Raw genomic sequence first — 16889 nt, 5'->3', positions numbered from 1 at the left:
TAGCTTCGGACTGGCCCACCAGATCAGGGGAACAAATGGCCTTTCGTTCGGTTTCTGAGTCTGTGGGATTCAAAAGCTGGTATGGACTGGTAGCTAGGAGCGCCTATCTCGTAGCGAGCGTTGACTTGAGACTTAGCTGCTTGGAGGCCGCTGGACAGTTCACTCTCAGGGGTTGCTTCGCGTTACTGAGTGACCCTGTCAAGAAGGACGATTTGAACTTGGGGGCTTTACTTTATAGTCCCCAGGGGCTTCCCGCCCTTCGGAGGGGACCCCGTACCTGGTTCCAAGTGATTGGACTTTGTTCCAATCGCTTGGTTCGATTTCTCCAATACTGGAGCTGTTCCTTGATCGTTGGGCGGTCTTTTAAGTGTCCGTTAACCTCTTTTGTGTTGGCTCCTGCTGGCGCCGAGGAGTCTGGCTTGGCCTTGTTTACCTTAAAATGTTTTGATTGTTCCCGGGGATCGCTCATTGCTATGTAGATGGCTGCTACATTACTATGCAGATGGCTGCTTGTATCGATGCTGTCCGGGTTTCTGCAGAGTCTAATACACAGTAAACTTGCACCTGCTAGTTTTTGCCTGTGTTGGGCTGAATTTCCCTTCAGCCTTTGCGGTTCTCCATTTTATGTCTGGAAGTGGCCAACTCCAGTGGCTACAACTGGAATGGCCTCTGGAAACCTAGTAGACACATCCATTATAGTCAAAAGATATTGATTCCCACTTTTCGTTTTTGGAAACATCCTATGCAATCAATTAGGACCATTGTAAAAGGTTCCTCAAATGCTGGAATGGGTATTAAGGGTGCTGGTTTTATCACTGCTTGAGGTTTCTCTATCACTTGATATGTGTGACATGATTGACAAAATTTAACTACATCTTTATGTAGTCCAGGCTAATAAAAATGTTTTTATATTTTAGCTTGAGTTTTCCTTATTCCCAAATGACCTCCCACTGGTACCTCGTGCAACTCGCAACACCTCCTTTCTATACCCTACCGGCAATACTACTTGATGAACTTCTGCCCACTTTTCATCCACCTGCATATGTAAAGGTCTCCATTTTCTCATCAAGACATCACTTTTACGGTAATAACACTCTGGTATACACTCAGATTCCTCTTCCGTGTATGCTTTCTGATACATCCGTTTTATTTCTATATCTTTTTGTTGTAACTCTGCCAATTTTCCAAAACTAAAAATATCTGCCTCATCCTCCACCTGTTCTTGTTCTTTTTCAACCATCTGACCAAAAATCGTTTCTGGTAATTGCATTTCAACTTCATCTTTACTGTTTGATTTCTCCTCTTGGCTTGACCTGTGACTTTGTGACCTTGTTACTACACAATCCGCAAAAATCCCAGGATATTCGTCCTTCAACACCTCAGTTGTCTGATTCTCCACTGGCTTATCAACCACCGTAGTCATCACTCCCACCTGCGATCCAGCTATATCATTACCCAAGATCAACTATTCCTAGACAAGATAGTTTCTCTATTACACCTACTACCACTTCATCACTCTTCACTGGACTTTCCAACCTTACCTTATATAATGGAACACCACTCCTCTCACCCTGAATTCCACATATCACCACCTTTTCTGACACCATTCTTCCCAAACTACATAATTCCTCATCTCTTACCATTAAAGATTGACTAGCCCCTGTATCTCTTAAAACTGTGACTTCTTTACCTGCTCCTCCTGATACACATGAGTAAACTTTACCCACACAAGTAAACTCTTTAAAGACATCTGGCACCTTCTTATCAATTACCTCTTGATCAGGCTGTACAATCTTTTGCACCTCCTTCGCTTCACTTGGGCTTTCCTTTCCCACTTTAACAAACCCCACTGTTTTATCTTGTTTTACCACATCAGCCTTCCCAGTGCTTTTCTTCAACCACCAACACTGTGACTTTACATGTCCTAGTTTATTATAGTGAAAACATTTGAAACTTTTAATTTCTTTTCCACCCTCCTGGATTTCTATTTTAATCTGAGGCACACTCTTCTTATTATCCCTCATCAGATCACCTTTACCACTTGAGTATTTCTCATGTCCCCAGTTTCTATCCCTCACAGGTTGAAACTGATGTTGGAAACCAAGCTTTGATTTATGAACTAATTCATAAAAATCTGCCATTTCCACATGAGTTCTCACTACATCTGGAATTGAATTTTTAAACTCCTCCAAAAGCATAATTTCTCTGAGAGCTTCATGCATTTGGTTTTTTTCAAAGCCCTTATCCACCTATCAAAATTACTCTGTTTGATCCTTTCAAACTCCATGTATGTTTGACCAAATTCTTTCCTTAAATTTCTAAACCTTTGTCTGTAGGCTGCAGGCACTAGTTCATATGCACCTCAGATGGATTCTTTCACCTCCTCATACGTCCAGGATACCCCCTCCGGTAGTGGTGCAAACACTTCACTAGCCCTACCTACCAGCTTTGTTTGAATCAGTCATACCCACATGTCCTGTGGCCATTTCATTTGTTTAGTCACCTCAAATGAAATGAAAAAGGCTTCCACCTTCTTCTCGTCAAACCTTGGCATTGCTTGGACATATTTAAATACATTCCTACCAAGCCTTCGACCATGACGCTCTTTCTCACTATCCTCATCACTATCAACGAACTGTACATTTCCCTTTACGTCTGCCAATTTTAACTGACTGTCATGTTTCATGGCCATTTTTTGAAGTTCAAACTCTCTCTCTTTAGCTTTTTCCCTGATCTGTATCTCTCTTTTTCTGCCTGGGCTATTCTTTCTGTTTCTTTCTTCCCTCTCTCTCTTTCTTTTTCCTCTCTCTCTCTCTCTCTCTCTCTCTCTCTCTCTCTCTCTCTCTCTCTCTCTCTCTCTCTCTCTCTCTCTCTCTCTCTCTCTCTCTCTCTCTCTCTCTCTCTCTCTCGTATTCAAGCTGCTTTAATTCTTTCTCATGTTCCATTTGTTTAATTACTATCTGAATTTTTGCCATTTCCAATGATTCAAACTGTATCTCAGACAACTTTAAATGCTTAGCCACCGCCAGAATTACCTCATCTTTTCGCATTTTGTCAGGTCATGTTAACTGCAATGTTTTTGCCAAATCTAACAGTCTGCTTTTAGTCTCTGTCCATAAGGTACTGCGTGTGACCGTCTCCATCCCCAAAAACTTCAGAACCTCTGAAAGAGCCATTGTCCACCACACACTCCCTACTTAAACTGAATAATCACGCCAGAAAAGCAACCACAAAATGCTCACTCCTCACTGTCTTTAAGTTCACTAAGCCAAGCTAATAGACTTTTATCCCCCTCGAACCCCCAATTTGTTATGGGCCAGGGTTTAGAGAACGCCAAAGTGCATCATGGAGTTCACGTGACCCACAACTTTTAATAGATTGTGGTATGGGGAGCACACGGCCCACTCTACAGGTGTGGTACAGCAGATGTGGAAAAGTGTTTTTTATAGCAAAACAATGTTTATTCTATGAACTCAAGTTAACCTTTTTAAACATAGTGAACATCTTAGCAACCATTAATTCAAATACAGCCCCCCAAAGCATACAACACTAAGTAATTCTTAATAACTTGCCAAACAACATCCAGAAGACAAAATAAACACCTTTTAACAGAAGCATATTAGATTTACATTCACTACTGAGAACATTTATAATTCTGAAATCACCAAATGATCAAGAGATAGTCTTTTCATGGCGGAGAGATCAACAGTACACCTGCTCTGTCTGGCTTCAGCTCCAACACTGAAAACAAAACTAAAACACCTTGCAGCAAACAGCCTAAAACGAAAGTAAAAAGCTGAGACCGCCCAGCTCCACCCACGCTCTGACATCACTGATAAATACCCATTTCTTAAAGTTTCTCTCACATGACAAGTAGCAGAGTTGAGGTTGAACATAGAACAGATTAGCACAATATAGGCCCTTCGGCCCACGATGTTGTGCCGACCATTTATCCTAATCTAAGGTCAACCTAACCACCACCCCTTCAATTTACTGCTGTCCATGTGCCTGTCCAAGAGTCGCTTAAATGTCCCGAATGACTCTGACTCCACCACCTCTGCTGGCAAAGCATTCCACACACCCACCACTCTGTGTAAAGAACCAACCTCTGACATCTCCCCCTGTACCTTCCTCCAATCACCTTACAATTATGTCCCCTAGTGACAGCCATTTCCACCCTGCGGGAAAGTCTCTGGCTATCCACTGTATCCATGCCTCGCATTACCATGTAACCTCTATCAAGTTACCTCTCTCCCTCCTTCACTCCAGTGAGAAAAGCCCTAGCTCCCTCAACCTTTCATCATAAGACATGCTCTCCAGTCCAAGCAGCATCCTAGTAAATCTCCTCTGCACCCTCTCCAAAGCATCCGCATCCTTCCTATAATGAGGTGACCAGAACAGGACACAATATTTCAAGTGTGGTTGAACCAGGGTTTTATAAAACTGCAGCAAAACCTCGTGGCTCTTAAACTCAATTCCTCTGTTAATGAAAGTCAACACACCATACACCTTATCAACCTGGGTGGCAACTTTGAGGGATCTATGTGCGTGGACCCCAAGATCCCTCTGTTCCTCCACACTTCCAAGAATCCTGCGGAGGTTGCTCTCAGATCAGCCACGATATTAAAAGGCGGAGCAGACCCGCGGAGCAGAATGGCCTTGTTCTGCTCCTTGTTCATAGGTTAAAGGAAAACATGTATAATATAGCAAAGATTAATGGTAAGCCAGGAGATTGGACAGTTTTTCTAAATCAGCAAACCATAGGTGGGATTCTGCGGGAATCGGCGGGGTGGGCAACTCCGGTGCCGAGGAGTGGCGTGAACCACTCCGACGTCGGGCCGCCCCAAAGGTGCGGAATCCTCCGCACCTTCATGGGCTAGGCCGGCGCCGGAGTGGTTTGCGCCGCGCCGGCTGGCGGGGAAGGGGCTTGGTGCCACCCCAAACGGTGCTGAAGGGCCTCCGCTGGCTGCCACGAGATGGCGCATGCACGAGAGCGCCAGCGTGTGCTGGCGTCATCCCAGCACATGCGCAGGGGGGGTTCATCTCCGCGTTGGCCATCACGGAGGACCACAACAGTCGACGCGGAAGAATAGAGTGCCCACATGGCATGGCGCCGGGGAATTCGGCAGCCGGCGGGGGCGGGATTCACGCCGCCCCCCCGGCGATTCTCCGACCCTGCCGGGGGGGGGGGTCGGAGAATTCCGCCCCATATCTTTTCGAAGAAAAGCTATGTAGAAATATTAAAACAAATGGTATGCGCATTTAACAAGGAAGAAAGTAAATACAATTAGTGTTTGTCCCTTAGAGGGTGAGACTGGAGAATTAATAATGGGATCGAGGGTGAGACTGGAGAATTAATAATGGGATCGAGGGTGAGACTGGAGAATTAATAATGGGATCGAGGGTGAGACTGGAGAATTAATAATGGGATCGAGGGTGAGACTGGAGAATTAATAATGGGATCGAGGGTGAGACTGGAGAATTAATAATGGGATCGAGGGTGAGACTGGAGAATTTAATAATGGGATCGAGGGTGAGACTGGAGAATTAATAATGGGATCGAGTGAACCAGAAAATTGAAGCATTTTTGCTGTTTGTTGTCACTGTAGAAGACATGGAAAAAAACCACATCAAGAAGACTTGAAAATCATGCGGTAAAATGGAGGGAGGAACTCCAAATAAGGGGCAATCCATCTAACCTGCACATCTTTTGGGTTGCGGGGTGAAACCCATGCAGTCACGGGGAGAATGTGAAATCTTCACACAGACTGGGATCGAACCCGGGTCCTCAGTGCCATCGGCACCAGTGCTAACCACTGTGCCACCGCTCCGGCCATGAGGAGTTTTTTTCTGTCAAGATCATTGGTATGTGTAATTGTCTTCCCCAGAGTGCACAGGGGGCTGGGTCATTATGCTGAAGTCGGGAGTTAGATCTTTGATCAGCAAAGGAGTCTAGGGTTATGGGGGTAGACTGTTAAGGCCACAATCCGATCAGCCATGACCCTGTTGACTGATGAAGCAGGCTTGAGGTCTGAATTGGCCTACTCCTTCTAATTCGTGCTGAATACCTGTTGTCATTGCTGAGCTTCAGTGGCTCCTGTTTGACATGCATGACCCAGATTCTCACTATCATCTCGCTCTCCATGACCTTGCTGCTCTCTATTTGATCTCCTGCAGTTTGTGCATTCACCTTCCATTCCTCTGGTACTGATTAGCTCTTCCATCTGTAATTACTGGATTCTGTTCTTTCTTCCTATTAAAAGGCTTTCTCTGATCATATTTTATAGCCCGTCCAAATCTCCTCTTTTCAACTTTTTCCTCTTGACTAAGTGGCAAATGCCATTCACGCCGCACATTTGGCAAGCAATAACCATCTCCAACAAGAGAGAATCTAACCATCTCTTTGGCATTCATTAGCATTACCATCACTGAATCTCCCATTACCAACAAGCTGGGATGTTTACTATTGACCAAAGCCTGAATTCAACCAGCCGCATAAATGCTGTAGGTACATAAACAGCTAGGGGCTGAGAATTTTCCAGGGAGTAATTGACTCACTGACTCCGAAAGCCTGTCCATCATTTACAAAGGTGCAAGTCAGGATTGTGATAGAATACTCTCCACTAGCATTGCTGCCTCACGGCGCCGAGGTCCCAGGTTCGATCTAGGTCACTGTCCGTGTGAAGTTTGCACATTATCCCCATGTTTGTATGAGGTTTCGCCCCCACAGCCCAAAGATATGGCAATTGGCCATGCTAAATTGCCCCTTAATTGGAAAAAATGTATTTTAAAAAAATAATACACTCCCCTTCCCTGGAAAGAGTGCTGTTCCAACAGCACTCCATGTTGAAACTTTCCAGGACCAAGAAGCCTGCTTGATGTGCACCCCATTCACCACCTTAAACATTCAATCTCTTGTGGGAGCAGTGTGTACCATATGCAAGATGAATTGCAGCAACTTGCCAAATCTTCTTCGACAGCACCTGTGATCTACCACCGAGAAAGACGAGGGCAGCGGATGCATGGGAACACTGCCACGTGCAAGCAAGCTCCTCTCCACACTACACGCCATCCTGACTTGGAGCTATATCATTGTTCCTTCACTGTTATTGGGTTAAAATCATAGAATGTATAGTGCAGAAGGAGGCCATTCGGCTCATCGAGTCTGCACCGGCCTTGGAACGAGCCCTCATCTCCACCCTATCCCTATAACCCTAGGGTGGGTTTTTAGACACTAAGGGGCAATTTAGCATGGCCAATCCACATAACGTGCACGTCTTTGGACTGTGGGAGGAAACCGGAGCACCCGGAGGAAACCCACGCAGAAAATCCTGGAACTCCCTCCCTAGCAGCACTGGGTGTGCCTACATCTTGGGCACGATAATGGTTCAAGAAGGCAGCTCAGCACCATGTTCTTCAGGGCAATTGGGATGGGCAGTAAATACTGGCTTAATGATAGACCCACATCCTGTGAAAATAGAGGAAACTTTGAAACTAATTAAATTTGAAACTTTTAAATTGAATAGACATTTATAAAACTTCATTTCAAAATGAAAATGATGTGCTAAAAAGATTGTATGGGTGGCTTAACTGTTTACTTGATGAAGGGCTGTAGTCTGGCACTGCAGCTGTCACCTGCTTGTAGTTTTGTGGCTGTTGTAGTGCTTACTTCCTATGACCTTGAAAACTAGTGTTATTGTGTCTTTGTAGTTTGGGGGCAGAGTGTTTATTCTATTAGCTTCGTTATAACTTAAGGACTGTTGGAGCGATAATGCTTTTAGTTCTGGGGTGCAAAATGGTGAGGATAGTGTGTGTTGCAGTAGTTTATGTGACTTGATATGCAGAGTTTACGCTTGTCTCTAGTTTTTGATATCAGGTCTGCGTTGTATATTGACCGACTGCTTCAGAATCCACAGAATGAAGTGTCTTGGTTAGGGGATGAGATCGCAATCTATGGAAGGGAGACTTTTTTTGTGCATTCCTTTGAAAAAATAAAAATTGAGCAGCCCGATGGCGCAGTGGTTCGCACTGCTGCCTCATGGCGCCGAGGTCCCGGGTTCGATCATGGCTCCGGGTCACTGTCCGTGTGGAGTTTGCACATTCTCCCTGTGTTTGCGTGGGTTTCGCCCCCACAACCCAAAAATGCCGGATAGGTGGATTGGCCACGCTAAATTGCCCCCTAATTGGGGAAAATTAATTGGGTACTCTAAATTTATTTTTAAAATAAAATAAATAAAAACAATGCCATATGCATGATTGTGAGCTGGAAAATTGAAAGAAAATGTGGGTTTAAGCTGAAGAGAAAGCGGCTGATAAAACCGACAGCTTCTAAAGAATGAATATGCCTGAAGAAAAATATGAATGGAGAAACAGGCGGCAGAGAAAGTAAAATCTTGCTGAATTATTTAATTTTAATGCATTTTAAGAGCTAGAAGTTTGTGAAAAAATAACAGAATTAGCATTTTTGGAAATAGCCAGGGTAAGTAAGTAACGGTAGTTCTAATTTTATTTTTCTTGTACATCATTTGAGTGCTGAAAATGTGATGTCAAATGACTTAAAAGTTAGACTCGGATCTACAGTATTTGTGTTTTATCTAATGTCTATGCAATATATAATATGTGCTCTGTGATTGGCCTATGCAATACGTTGCTACCAAAGTTTAATGTATATTTTTATCAAATCTTAAACAGGTTACATTGAATGTTCTAAGTGCTGGTGAGAATTTAAATTTAATTTATTTGACTGAATTAGATTTTGAGATACTGTACATTTGCCATTGACCTGTGTGCCACTGACATTTAAGACTATCTTTTCACCTAGACCAACTTGATTAACACTGGTTCTGATATTCCTAAACGTGTACTTAATCCATGTTTATTTATTTATTGCCGATTCGTATTTGGAATTTGAGGCCTAATTCCTAAATGATTAAAATTTATTCTCTTTACTGTCCCAAATTCTACAAAAATCCTTTTCTCTCAATCTACCTTAAAGTGGTGGATTAATTTGAATTAATGAAAGCTGATGCATATCTCTTGATTTCAGCTTGTGTTCAGTAACTACGGATGCTAAAGAATAATTATTGTGAATGGATAGCTTGGGGGACATCGTCCTCTAAAACAGTCATCTGTAATATCCAATATTCTGGATCCAAACTTGAATGATTCATTGTGCAAGTTATGTGTGGACATTGTCCCAGGAGGACAATCTAGAAGTTTCCCGACAGTTATTGCCAATAGTGAACTACTTTTATAACTGATCATTTGTTGCTTGTTTTCTCTCCTAGGATTGAAGTGTTTCTGCTCCCACTGTGCTTCAAATAACTACACCTGTGATACAGATGGACTCTGCGTGACCACTGTCACTAGCATAGAAAATCGAATCGTGCGCAGCAAAATGTGTGTTTCAAGTGCTGAACTGATACCTCCAGATAGGCCATTTCTTTGTGCTCCGTCTGTAAGTGATGCTGTATCGAGTCATTGCTGTAATTCAAATTTCTGCAATGATTTTGATCTTCCTGTGCCAACCAGAGGTAAGATTCTGGGTGGATATTTGCATGTTTTCTGTGGAAGCATGAAATAGTAGTCTAATTTTAAAAGGTGATGTAGAGTTTACTGATTTTTATGTAGGGTATGCAGGGCTCCAATGAAAGGTCATCAACGTCCCACAGATGCCGAACGACCTGAGTTTTTTCGTTTGTTTTTGTTTCAGTTTTCCATCATCTGCAGTGTTTTGCTTTTGTACAGAAACTGCATAGGAGCAAAGGCCGCAGGAGCATGCGTAGGCCATTTAAGCCCTTTTCAGCCTGCTCCACTGTCCAATAAGATTGTGGCTGATCTGGCTGTGGTCCCATCTCCATTTTGCCACCTGTGCCCCTTAACACTCTTGTACAGTAAAAATCTGTAACTCTGCCATGAATAGATGTAATGTCCTGGCCCCCACTGCATTCTGAGGAAGAGAACTTCACGGACTAATGACCCTTTCTCCTCGTCTCCATCTTAAACAGTAGACCTCAAATCTGTATCACGGTGGTTCTAGTCTTTCCCACAAAGGAAACATCCTCCAGGTATCTACCCTATCAAATCCTCTCAGGACCTGATATGTTTCAATAAGATCACCCCTCGTTCTTCTAAACTCCCAAGTGGAATAGGTTCAACCTTACTTCATAACAAAGGCCCATCATCCAAAGAATCTGAACTGCTTCTAACCTCCATCTGCATAGAACCTTAGTTAGGCCACACTTGGAGTATAGTGTTCAATTCTGGTCGCCACACTACCAGAAGGATGTGGAGGCTTTAGAGAGGGTGCAGAAGAGATTTACCAGAATGTTGCCTGGTATGGAGGGTATTAGCTATGAGGAGCGGTTGAATAAACTCGGTTTGTTCTCACTGGAACGAAGGAGGTTGAGGGGAGACCTGATAGAGGTATACAAAATTATGAGGGGCATAGACAGAGTGGATAGTCAGAGGCTTTTCCCCAGGGTAGAGGGGTCAATTATTAGGGGGCATAGGTTTAAGGTGAGAGGGGCAAGGTTTAGAGTAGATGTACGAGGCAAGTTTTTTTTACGCAGAGGGTAGTGGGTGCCTGGAACTCTCTACCGGAGGAGGTGGTGGAAGCAGGGACGATAGTGACATTTAAGGGGCATCTTGACAAATACATGAATAGGATGGGAATAGAGGGATACGGACCCAGGAAGGGTAGAAGATTGTAGTTTAGTCGGGCAGCATGGTCGGCACGGGCTTGGAGGGCCGAAGGGCCTGTTCCTGTGCTGTACATTTCTTTGTTCTTTTTGTTCATAGCAATCTTCCAGATGTAGTCTCATTAAGGCCATGTACAGCTACAATAAAATGTCTCCTGTTCTAGTCTGCTCCGCTTTACAACAAATGTCAACATTTTACTTGCTGTCCTAATCTTTTGCTTTCCCTGCGTACTAATCTTTGTGATACCTGCACCAGGATACCCAGATCGTGTGGCCAATCAGTTCTTGGCTTGTGCTGCACTCAATCATCTTGCTTTTCCTCCCCTAACTCCATCAGCATTACCCTCTATTGTCTTTGCCCTCAAATACTTATCTAGCCTCCCCTGAGATGTATTTGTACTATTGACTTTAACCACTCCACCTGCACATTCTCCACTCCACCTGCACATTCTCATCACTCTTTGGATAAAGGAAGTTTTTTCTGAATTCTCGATTTGAATTCTTGGTGACTATCTTGCATTGATGACCTCTTAGTTTTGCTCTTCTCCACAACTGCAACCACTATCTCCAGATCTACTATCAACATTTTGATTATTTTAAATGCATCTATTAGGCCATCCCTCCGCTTTGTTTCCAAAATAGCCTGTTCATCCTCTCCTGATAGGAATGCCCTTACAGTTTTGATATTATCTGTACAAACCTTTTTTTGTACTTTATCCAGTGTCTCTTGTACTCTATATAATATGTACACAATGATTTGGAGTGGTCTGACCAAGCTTTGATAAGACGTTTAGCATGACGCCATTATTTTTCAGTTTGTTCCTCCAGAAATAACAAGAATGCCAGTTTTTTTTTTTATAATGGCCCCGCTTGTCCATGCCGCCCAGTTTCTACCACTAAGCTAGTTTTCTTGTAATTTGTTGCAGTCCTCCTGCCTGCACATGCACACAATTTGGTATCGTCTGGAAATTTAGATAGTGCTTTTAAAATCCCTTCAGTGCAGAAGGAGGCCATTCGACCCATCGAGTCCGTACCGACCCTCTGCCTCTGAAAGAGCACCGTATCCCACACCCCCATCCTATATCGTACACCATAACCCCACCTAACCTGCGCATCCCTGGACACCAAGGGGCAATTTTATCATGGTCAATCCACCTAACCTGCAAAAGTTTGGACTGTGGAAGGAAACCGGAGCACCCGGAGGAAACCCCCACACACACAAGGAGAAAGTGCAGACTCCGCACAGACAGTCACCCAAGGCTGGCATCGAACCCGGGTCTTTGGCACCGTGAAGCAGCAGTGCTAACCATGCTGCCCCAACATCCAAGTTGTTGATACAATTTGTGGAGAGCAGTGGTCCTAACGCTGATCTTGTAGATGGCCCAAAGTTGTTCAACAAGATTAAATGGGTGTGATTTTTATTTGTTGTAGAGGTTCCAGTTCATAAAATATTTTCTGGTTAGTATTATTATTTAAATCTCCTGGCTTTTCCAATGGGACCACATGGATGAGAGCTTATAAACCAAGTTTGCAAATGGTTGTTAGCTAGGGTTGTTCTATCTAACCTTGTCCATTGCATTTATTCCCCTCATGTATTATTGATTCACATCTTTGATTGAATTAATGTTTATGGTGTGTAGTTTGGTTTGCTAAACATTCTGCATATTTTAACTTGGGTCTTAATACCACCACTCTGTCACTTGATGTAGTAGGTGCATCTAATGATTGGAGCAGATCAGGGCAGTCACCAGGTGGTTTGCTTCTGGAATGTTGTAGCTCAAAACATATTACAGAAATCATGACAAAAATTATTCAAATATTTTAGTTTTGCTAAATAATTTTACTACTTGATTGCTAACCAGACAGGAACTAAAGGTAACCATAAACCCAAAATCCGCTCCTTTGACCTACAATAATTTCTATAAACTCTGGTGATGTCCAACACAATAAGTGTTGTGGAATATGTTTTTTCCTTTGTTAGGAGAATGGAGTCCACGCAGGACAGGTTTTGCATGGTCCGCATCTTGTTCATAAATTGCAGGACCAAAAATATTAAGTTAGCTATTCCATTGCAACTTTAACCTCTTGAGTTTCATGCACAGAAGTGTGGAAAATACATCAGATTCCAGCAGATGTACACATGGCGTCTGGGGGGAAAAAATGAAGCTGATCAAGGACACATGGAGGGTTAATCCATTGCAGTATTTTAAGTTTTTCCCATAAGATACAGTGGCATTCAATGATCATACAAGTTCATTTGATTTATATTGTACCAAGCCTCCGAGTTGCAGCTGGGAATCTGCTTCAAGACTGGAGCAAGATATTAAAAGCAATTTTTTTATAGTTCCAATTGGACCCTACCATTGGAAAAATTGCAGGGCAGCAAAATGTTATTCACAACGGCAGGCAATATAGAATCGGCTGATTTCATATCATGTGTTTAGCAAAGGGAATAATTGATGGGGAAATAAAATGATTTCTATAATTAGTAAAATCTGACTTCCGGGTGTGGCGATGACCAGCTGAGTCGCACGTTTCGGCAGCTCCCGGTGGAACGGACTTTTGGGCTCTTAATAAGAGCCCCAACGGCAATTTTAACGGCTAAAAGTACTGTGCGGTGAACCAGAAGGGAATCCCCCCTGGATACGGATGAAAAAATGAGGAAGGTGGCCGGATTGCGGTGGATCCTTTAGAGCAGCGGCAAGGAAGGCAAGCAAAAACCAAGATGGCGTCGGAAGGTGGCAGTTTAATATGGGGCCCTGAACAACACGAGTTTCTGAAACGCTGCGTGGAAGAACTCAAAAAGGAAATGAAGAAGGAGCTGTTGGCCCCGATATTACAGGCGATCGAAGGGCTAAAGGAGGATCAAAAGACCCAGGAGCGGGAGCTTCGGGTTGTGAAGGCAAAGGCTGCCGAGAATGAGGACGACATACAGGGCCTGGTGGTGAAGACGGAGATGCACGAGGCACACCATAAACTATGTGTGGAAAGGCTGGAGGCGCTGGAGAACAACGCGAGGAGGAACAACCTAAGGATTCTTGGTCTTCCTGAAGGTGCGGAGGGAGCGGACGTCGGGGCATATGTGAGCACGATGCTGCACTCGTTAATGGGAGCGGAGGCCCCGGCGGGTCCGCTGGAGGTGGAGGGAGCATACCGAGTGATGGCGCGAGGACCGAGAGCAGGAGAAATTCCTAGAGCCATAGTGGTGAGATTCCTCCGTTTTAAGGACAGAGAGATGGTCCTGAGATGGGCAAAGAAAACTCGGAGCAGTAAGTGGGAGAACGCGGTGATCCGCGAATACCAAGACTGGAGTGCGGAGGTGGCGAGAAGGAGGGCGAGCTTTAATCGGGCCAAGGCAGTGCTTCACAAAAGAAGATAAAATTCGGAATGCTGCAACTGGCAAGACTGTGGGTCACATATCAAGGGAGGCACCACTACTTTGAGACGGCGGATGAGGCGTGGACTTTTATCGTGGAAGAAAAATTGGAATGAGCGGGTTATTTAAAAAAAAAAAAAAGAACGTTTGAAACAAAGTGGTGGGACGAGTATGGGGGGCGAAGAGGGGGGTAAAAAGGGGGGAAAGAGGAGTTTTATGTTATTAATCCTGCGATGTGGTAACTTTTCTTTCTTCCACAGGAGGTGGCGGGGGGAGGAAAGGAGGTGGAGGAGATGGGGCGTTGGCCATTGGGGGCGGGGCCAAGGGGGAAGCGCGGGCTCGGTTCACGCGCTATGATAATCATGGCGGGAATAGGGAAGCAGGAAGGAGGGGGCGTCGCACGGTGCGAGCCGAGGTCACTGGGGGAAGCCGAGGTCGGCCAGTTTGCTGACTTCTGGGAGCAACATGTGGGGTGTAACTACGCTAGTGGGGGATCTAGCGGGGGGGGTGGGAGGGGGGAATTATTGGGCTGCTGCTGCTGGGGAGAGGGGGGAGCTGGCATGGGGTGGAATGGGCGGGGGGGGCACCGTCTGGGGGGGACGCAGCTGCGTGGGAACGGGGTGAGGAGCTGGAAAAAGGGGATGGCTAATCGACAAGGGGGGGGGGGGGGGTAAAAAGCCCCCCAACCCGGCTGATCACGTGGAACGTGAGAGGGCTGAACGGGCCGATAAGGTGTGCGAGTACCTGTGCCCTCTTTAAGAAACTTAAGGCAGACGTGGTTATGTTACAGGAAACGCACTTGATGCTGATAGACCAGGTGAGACTACGCAAAGGTTGGGTGGGGCAGGTGTTCCATTCGGGGCTAGATGCGAAAAACGGGGGTGGCTATATTAGTGGGAAGCGGGTAATGTTTGAGGCAAAGACTATAGTGGCGGATAGCGGGAGCAGATACGTGATGGTGAGTGGCAAACTACAGGGGGAGACGGTGGTTTTGGTAAACGTATATGCCCCGAACTGGGATGATGCCAATTTTATGAGGCGTATGCTAGGACGCATCCCGGACCTAGAGGTGGGAAAGTTGGTAATGGGGGGAGATTTCAATACGGTGTTGGAACCAGGGCTGGACAGGTCGAGGTCCAGGACTGGAAGGAGGCCGGCAGCGGCCAAGGTGCTTAAAGATTTTATGGAGCAGATGGGAGGAGGAGACCCGTGGAGATTTAGCAGACCTAGGAGTAAGGAGTTTTCGTTTTTCTCCTATGTCCACAAAGTCTATTCGCGAATAGACTTTTTTGTTTTGGGAAGGGCATTGATCCCGAAGGTGAGGGGAACGGAGTATACGGCTATAGCCATTTCGGATCACGCTCCACATTGGGTGGACTTGGAGATAGGGGAGGAAACAGAAGGGCGCCCACCCTGGAGAATGGACATGGGACTAATGGCAGATGAGGGGGTGTGTTTAAGGGTGAGGGGGTGCATTGAAAAGTACTTGGAACTCAATGATAATGGGGAGGTCCAGGTGGGAGTGGTCTGGGAGGCGCTGAAGGCAGTGGTTAGAGGGGAGCTGATATCAATAAGGGCACATAAAGGAAAGCAGGAGAGTAGGGAACTGGAGCGGTTGCTGCAAGAACTTCTGAGGGTGGACAGGCAATATGCGGAGGCACCGGAGGAGGGACTGTACAGGGAAAGGCAAAGGCTACACGTAGAATTTGACTTGCTGACAACGGGTACTGCAGAGGCACAGTGGAGGAAGGCACAGGGTGTACAGTACGAATATGGGGAGAAGGCGAGCAGGTTGCTGGCCCACCAATTGAGGAAAAGGGGAGCAGCGAGGGAAATAGGGGGAGTGAGGGATGAGGAAGGAGAGATGGAGCGGGGAGCAGAGAGAGTGAATGGAGTGTTCAAGGCATTTTATAAAAAATTATATGAAGCTCAACCCCCGGATGGGAGGGAGAGAATGATGGGCTTTCTGGACCGGCTGGAATTTCCCAAGGTGGAGGAGCAGGAAAGGGTGGGACTGGGAGCACAGATTGAAATAGAGGAAGTAGTGAAAGGAATTAGGAGCATGCAGGCAGGCAAGGCTCCGTGACCGGATGGATTCCCAGTTGAATTTTACAGGAAATATGTGGACTTGCTCGCCCCGCTATTGATGAGGACCTTTAATGAGGCAAAGGAAAGGGGACAGCTGCCCCCGACTATGTCAGAGGCAACGATATCGCTTCTCCTAAAGAAGGAAAAGGACCCGCTGCAATGCGGGTCCTATAGACCTATTTCCCTCCTAAATGTAGACGCTAAGATTCTGGCCAAGGTAATGGCAATGAGGATAGAGGATTGTGTCCCGAGGGTGGTCCATGAGGACCAAACTGGGTTTGTGAAGGGGAGACAGCTGAATACGAATATACGGAGGCTGCTAGGGGTAATTATGATGCCCCCACCAGAGGGGGAAGCGGAGTTAGTGGTGGCGATGGATGCCGAGAAAGCATTTGATAGAGTGGAGTGAGATTATCTGTGGGAGGTGCTGAGGAGATTTGGTTTTGGAGATGAGTATGTTGGATGGGTGCAGCTGTTGTATAGGGCCCCAGTGGCGAGTGTGGTCACGAATGGACGGGGATCTGCATACTTTCGGCTCCATAGAGGGACAAGGCAGGGATGCCCTCTGTCCCCATTATTGTTTGCACTGGCGATTCAGCATTGAGGGGTTCCAAGAAGTGGAGGGGAGTACTTAGAGGAGGAGAAGAACACCGGGTATCTCTATATGCGGATGATTTGTTGTTATATGTAGCGGACCCGGCGGAGGGGATGCCAGAGATAATGCG

The 16889-nt window shown here is 45.5% G+C and overlaps 1 protein-coding gene across 3 annotated transcripts in view; it reads left to right on the top strand.

The window, feature by feature from the left end:
- The window catches only part of LOC140385322 (TGF-beta receptor type-1), a 151745-nt gene that overhangs the window by 76213 nt on the left and 58643 nt on the right, over positions 1-16889 (top strand). For all 3 annotated transcript variants that reach the window (XM_072467381.1, XM_072467382.1, XM_072467383.1), the window contains one exon: positions 9288-9533. In XM_072467381.1, coding sequence (XP_072323482.1) covers positions 9288-9533 — 246 coding nt within the window. The remainder of the gene's footprint in view (positions 1-9287; positions 9534-16889) is intronic.

This window comes from Scyliorhinus torazame, chromosome 11, assembly GCF_047496885.1.
Source record: "Scyliorhinus torazame isolate Kashiwa2021f chromosome 11, sScyTor2.1, whole genome shotgun sequence".
NCBI lineage: Eukaryota > Metazoa > Chordata > Chondrichthyes > Carcharhiniformes > Scyliorhinidae > Scyliorhinus > Scyliorhinus torazame.
This window is presented reverse-complemented; position numbering and strand designations above follow the sequence as displayed.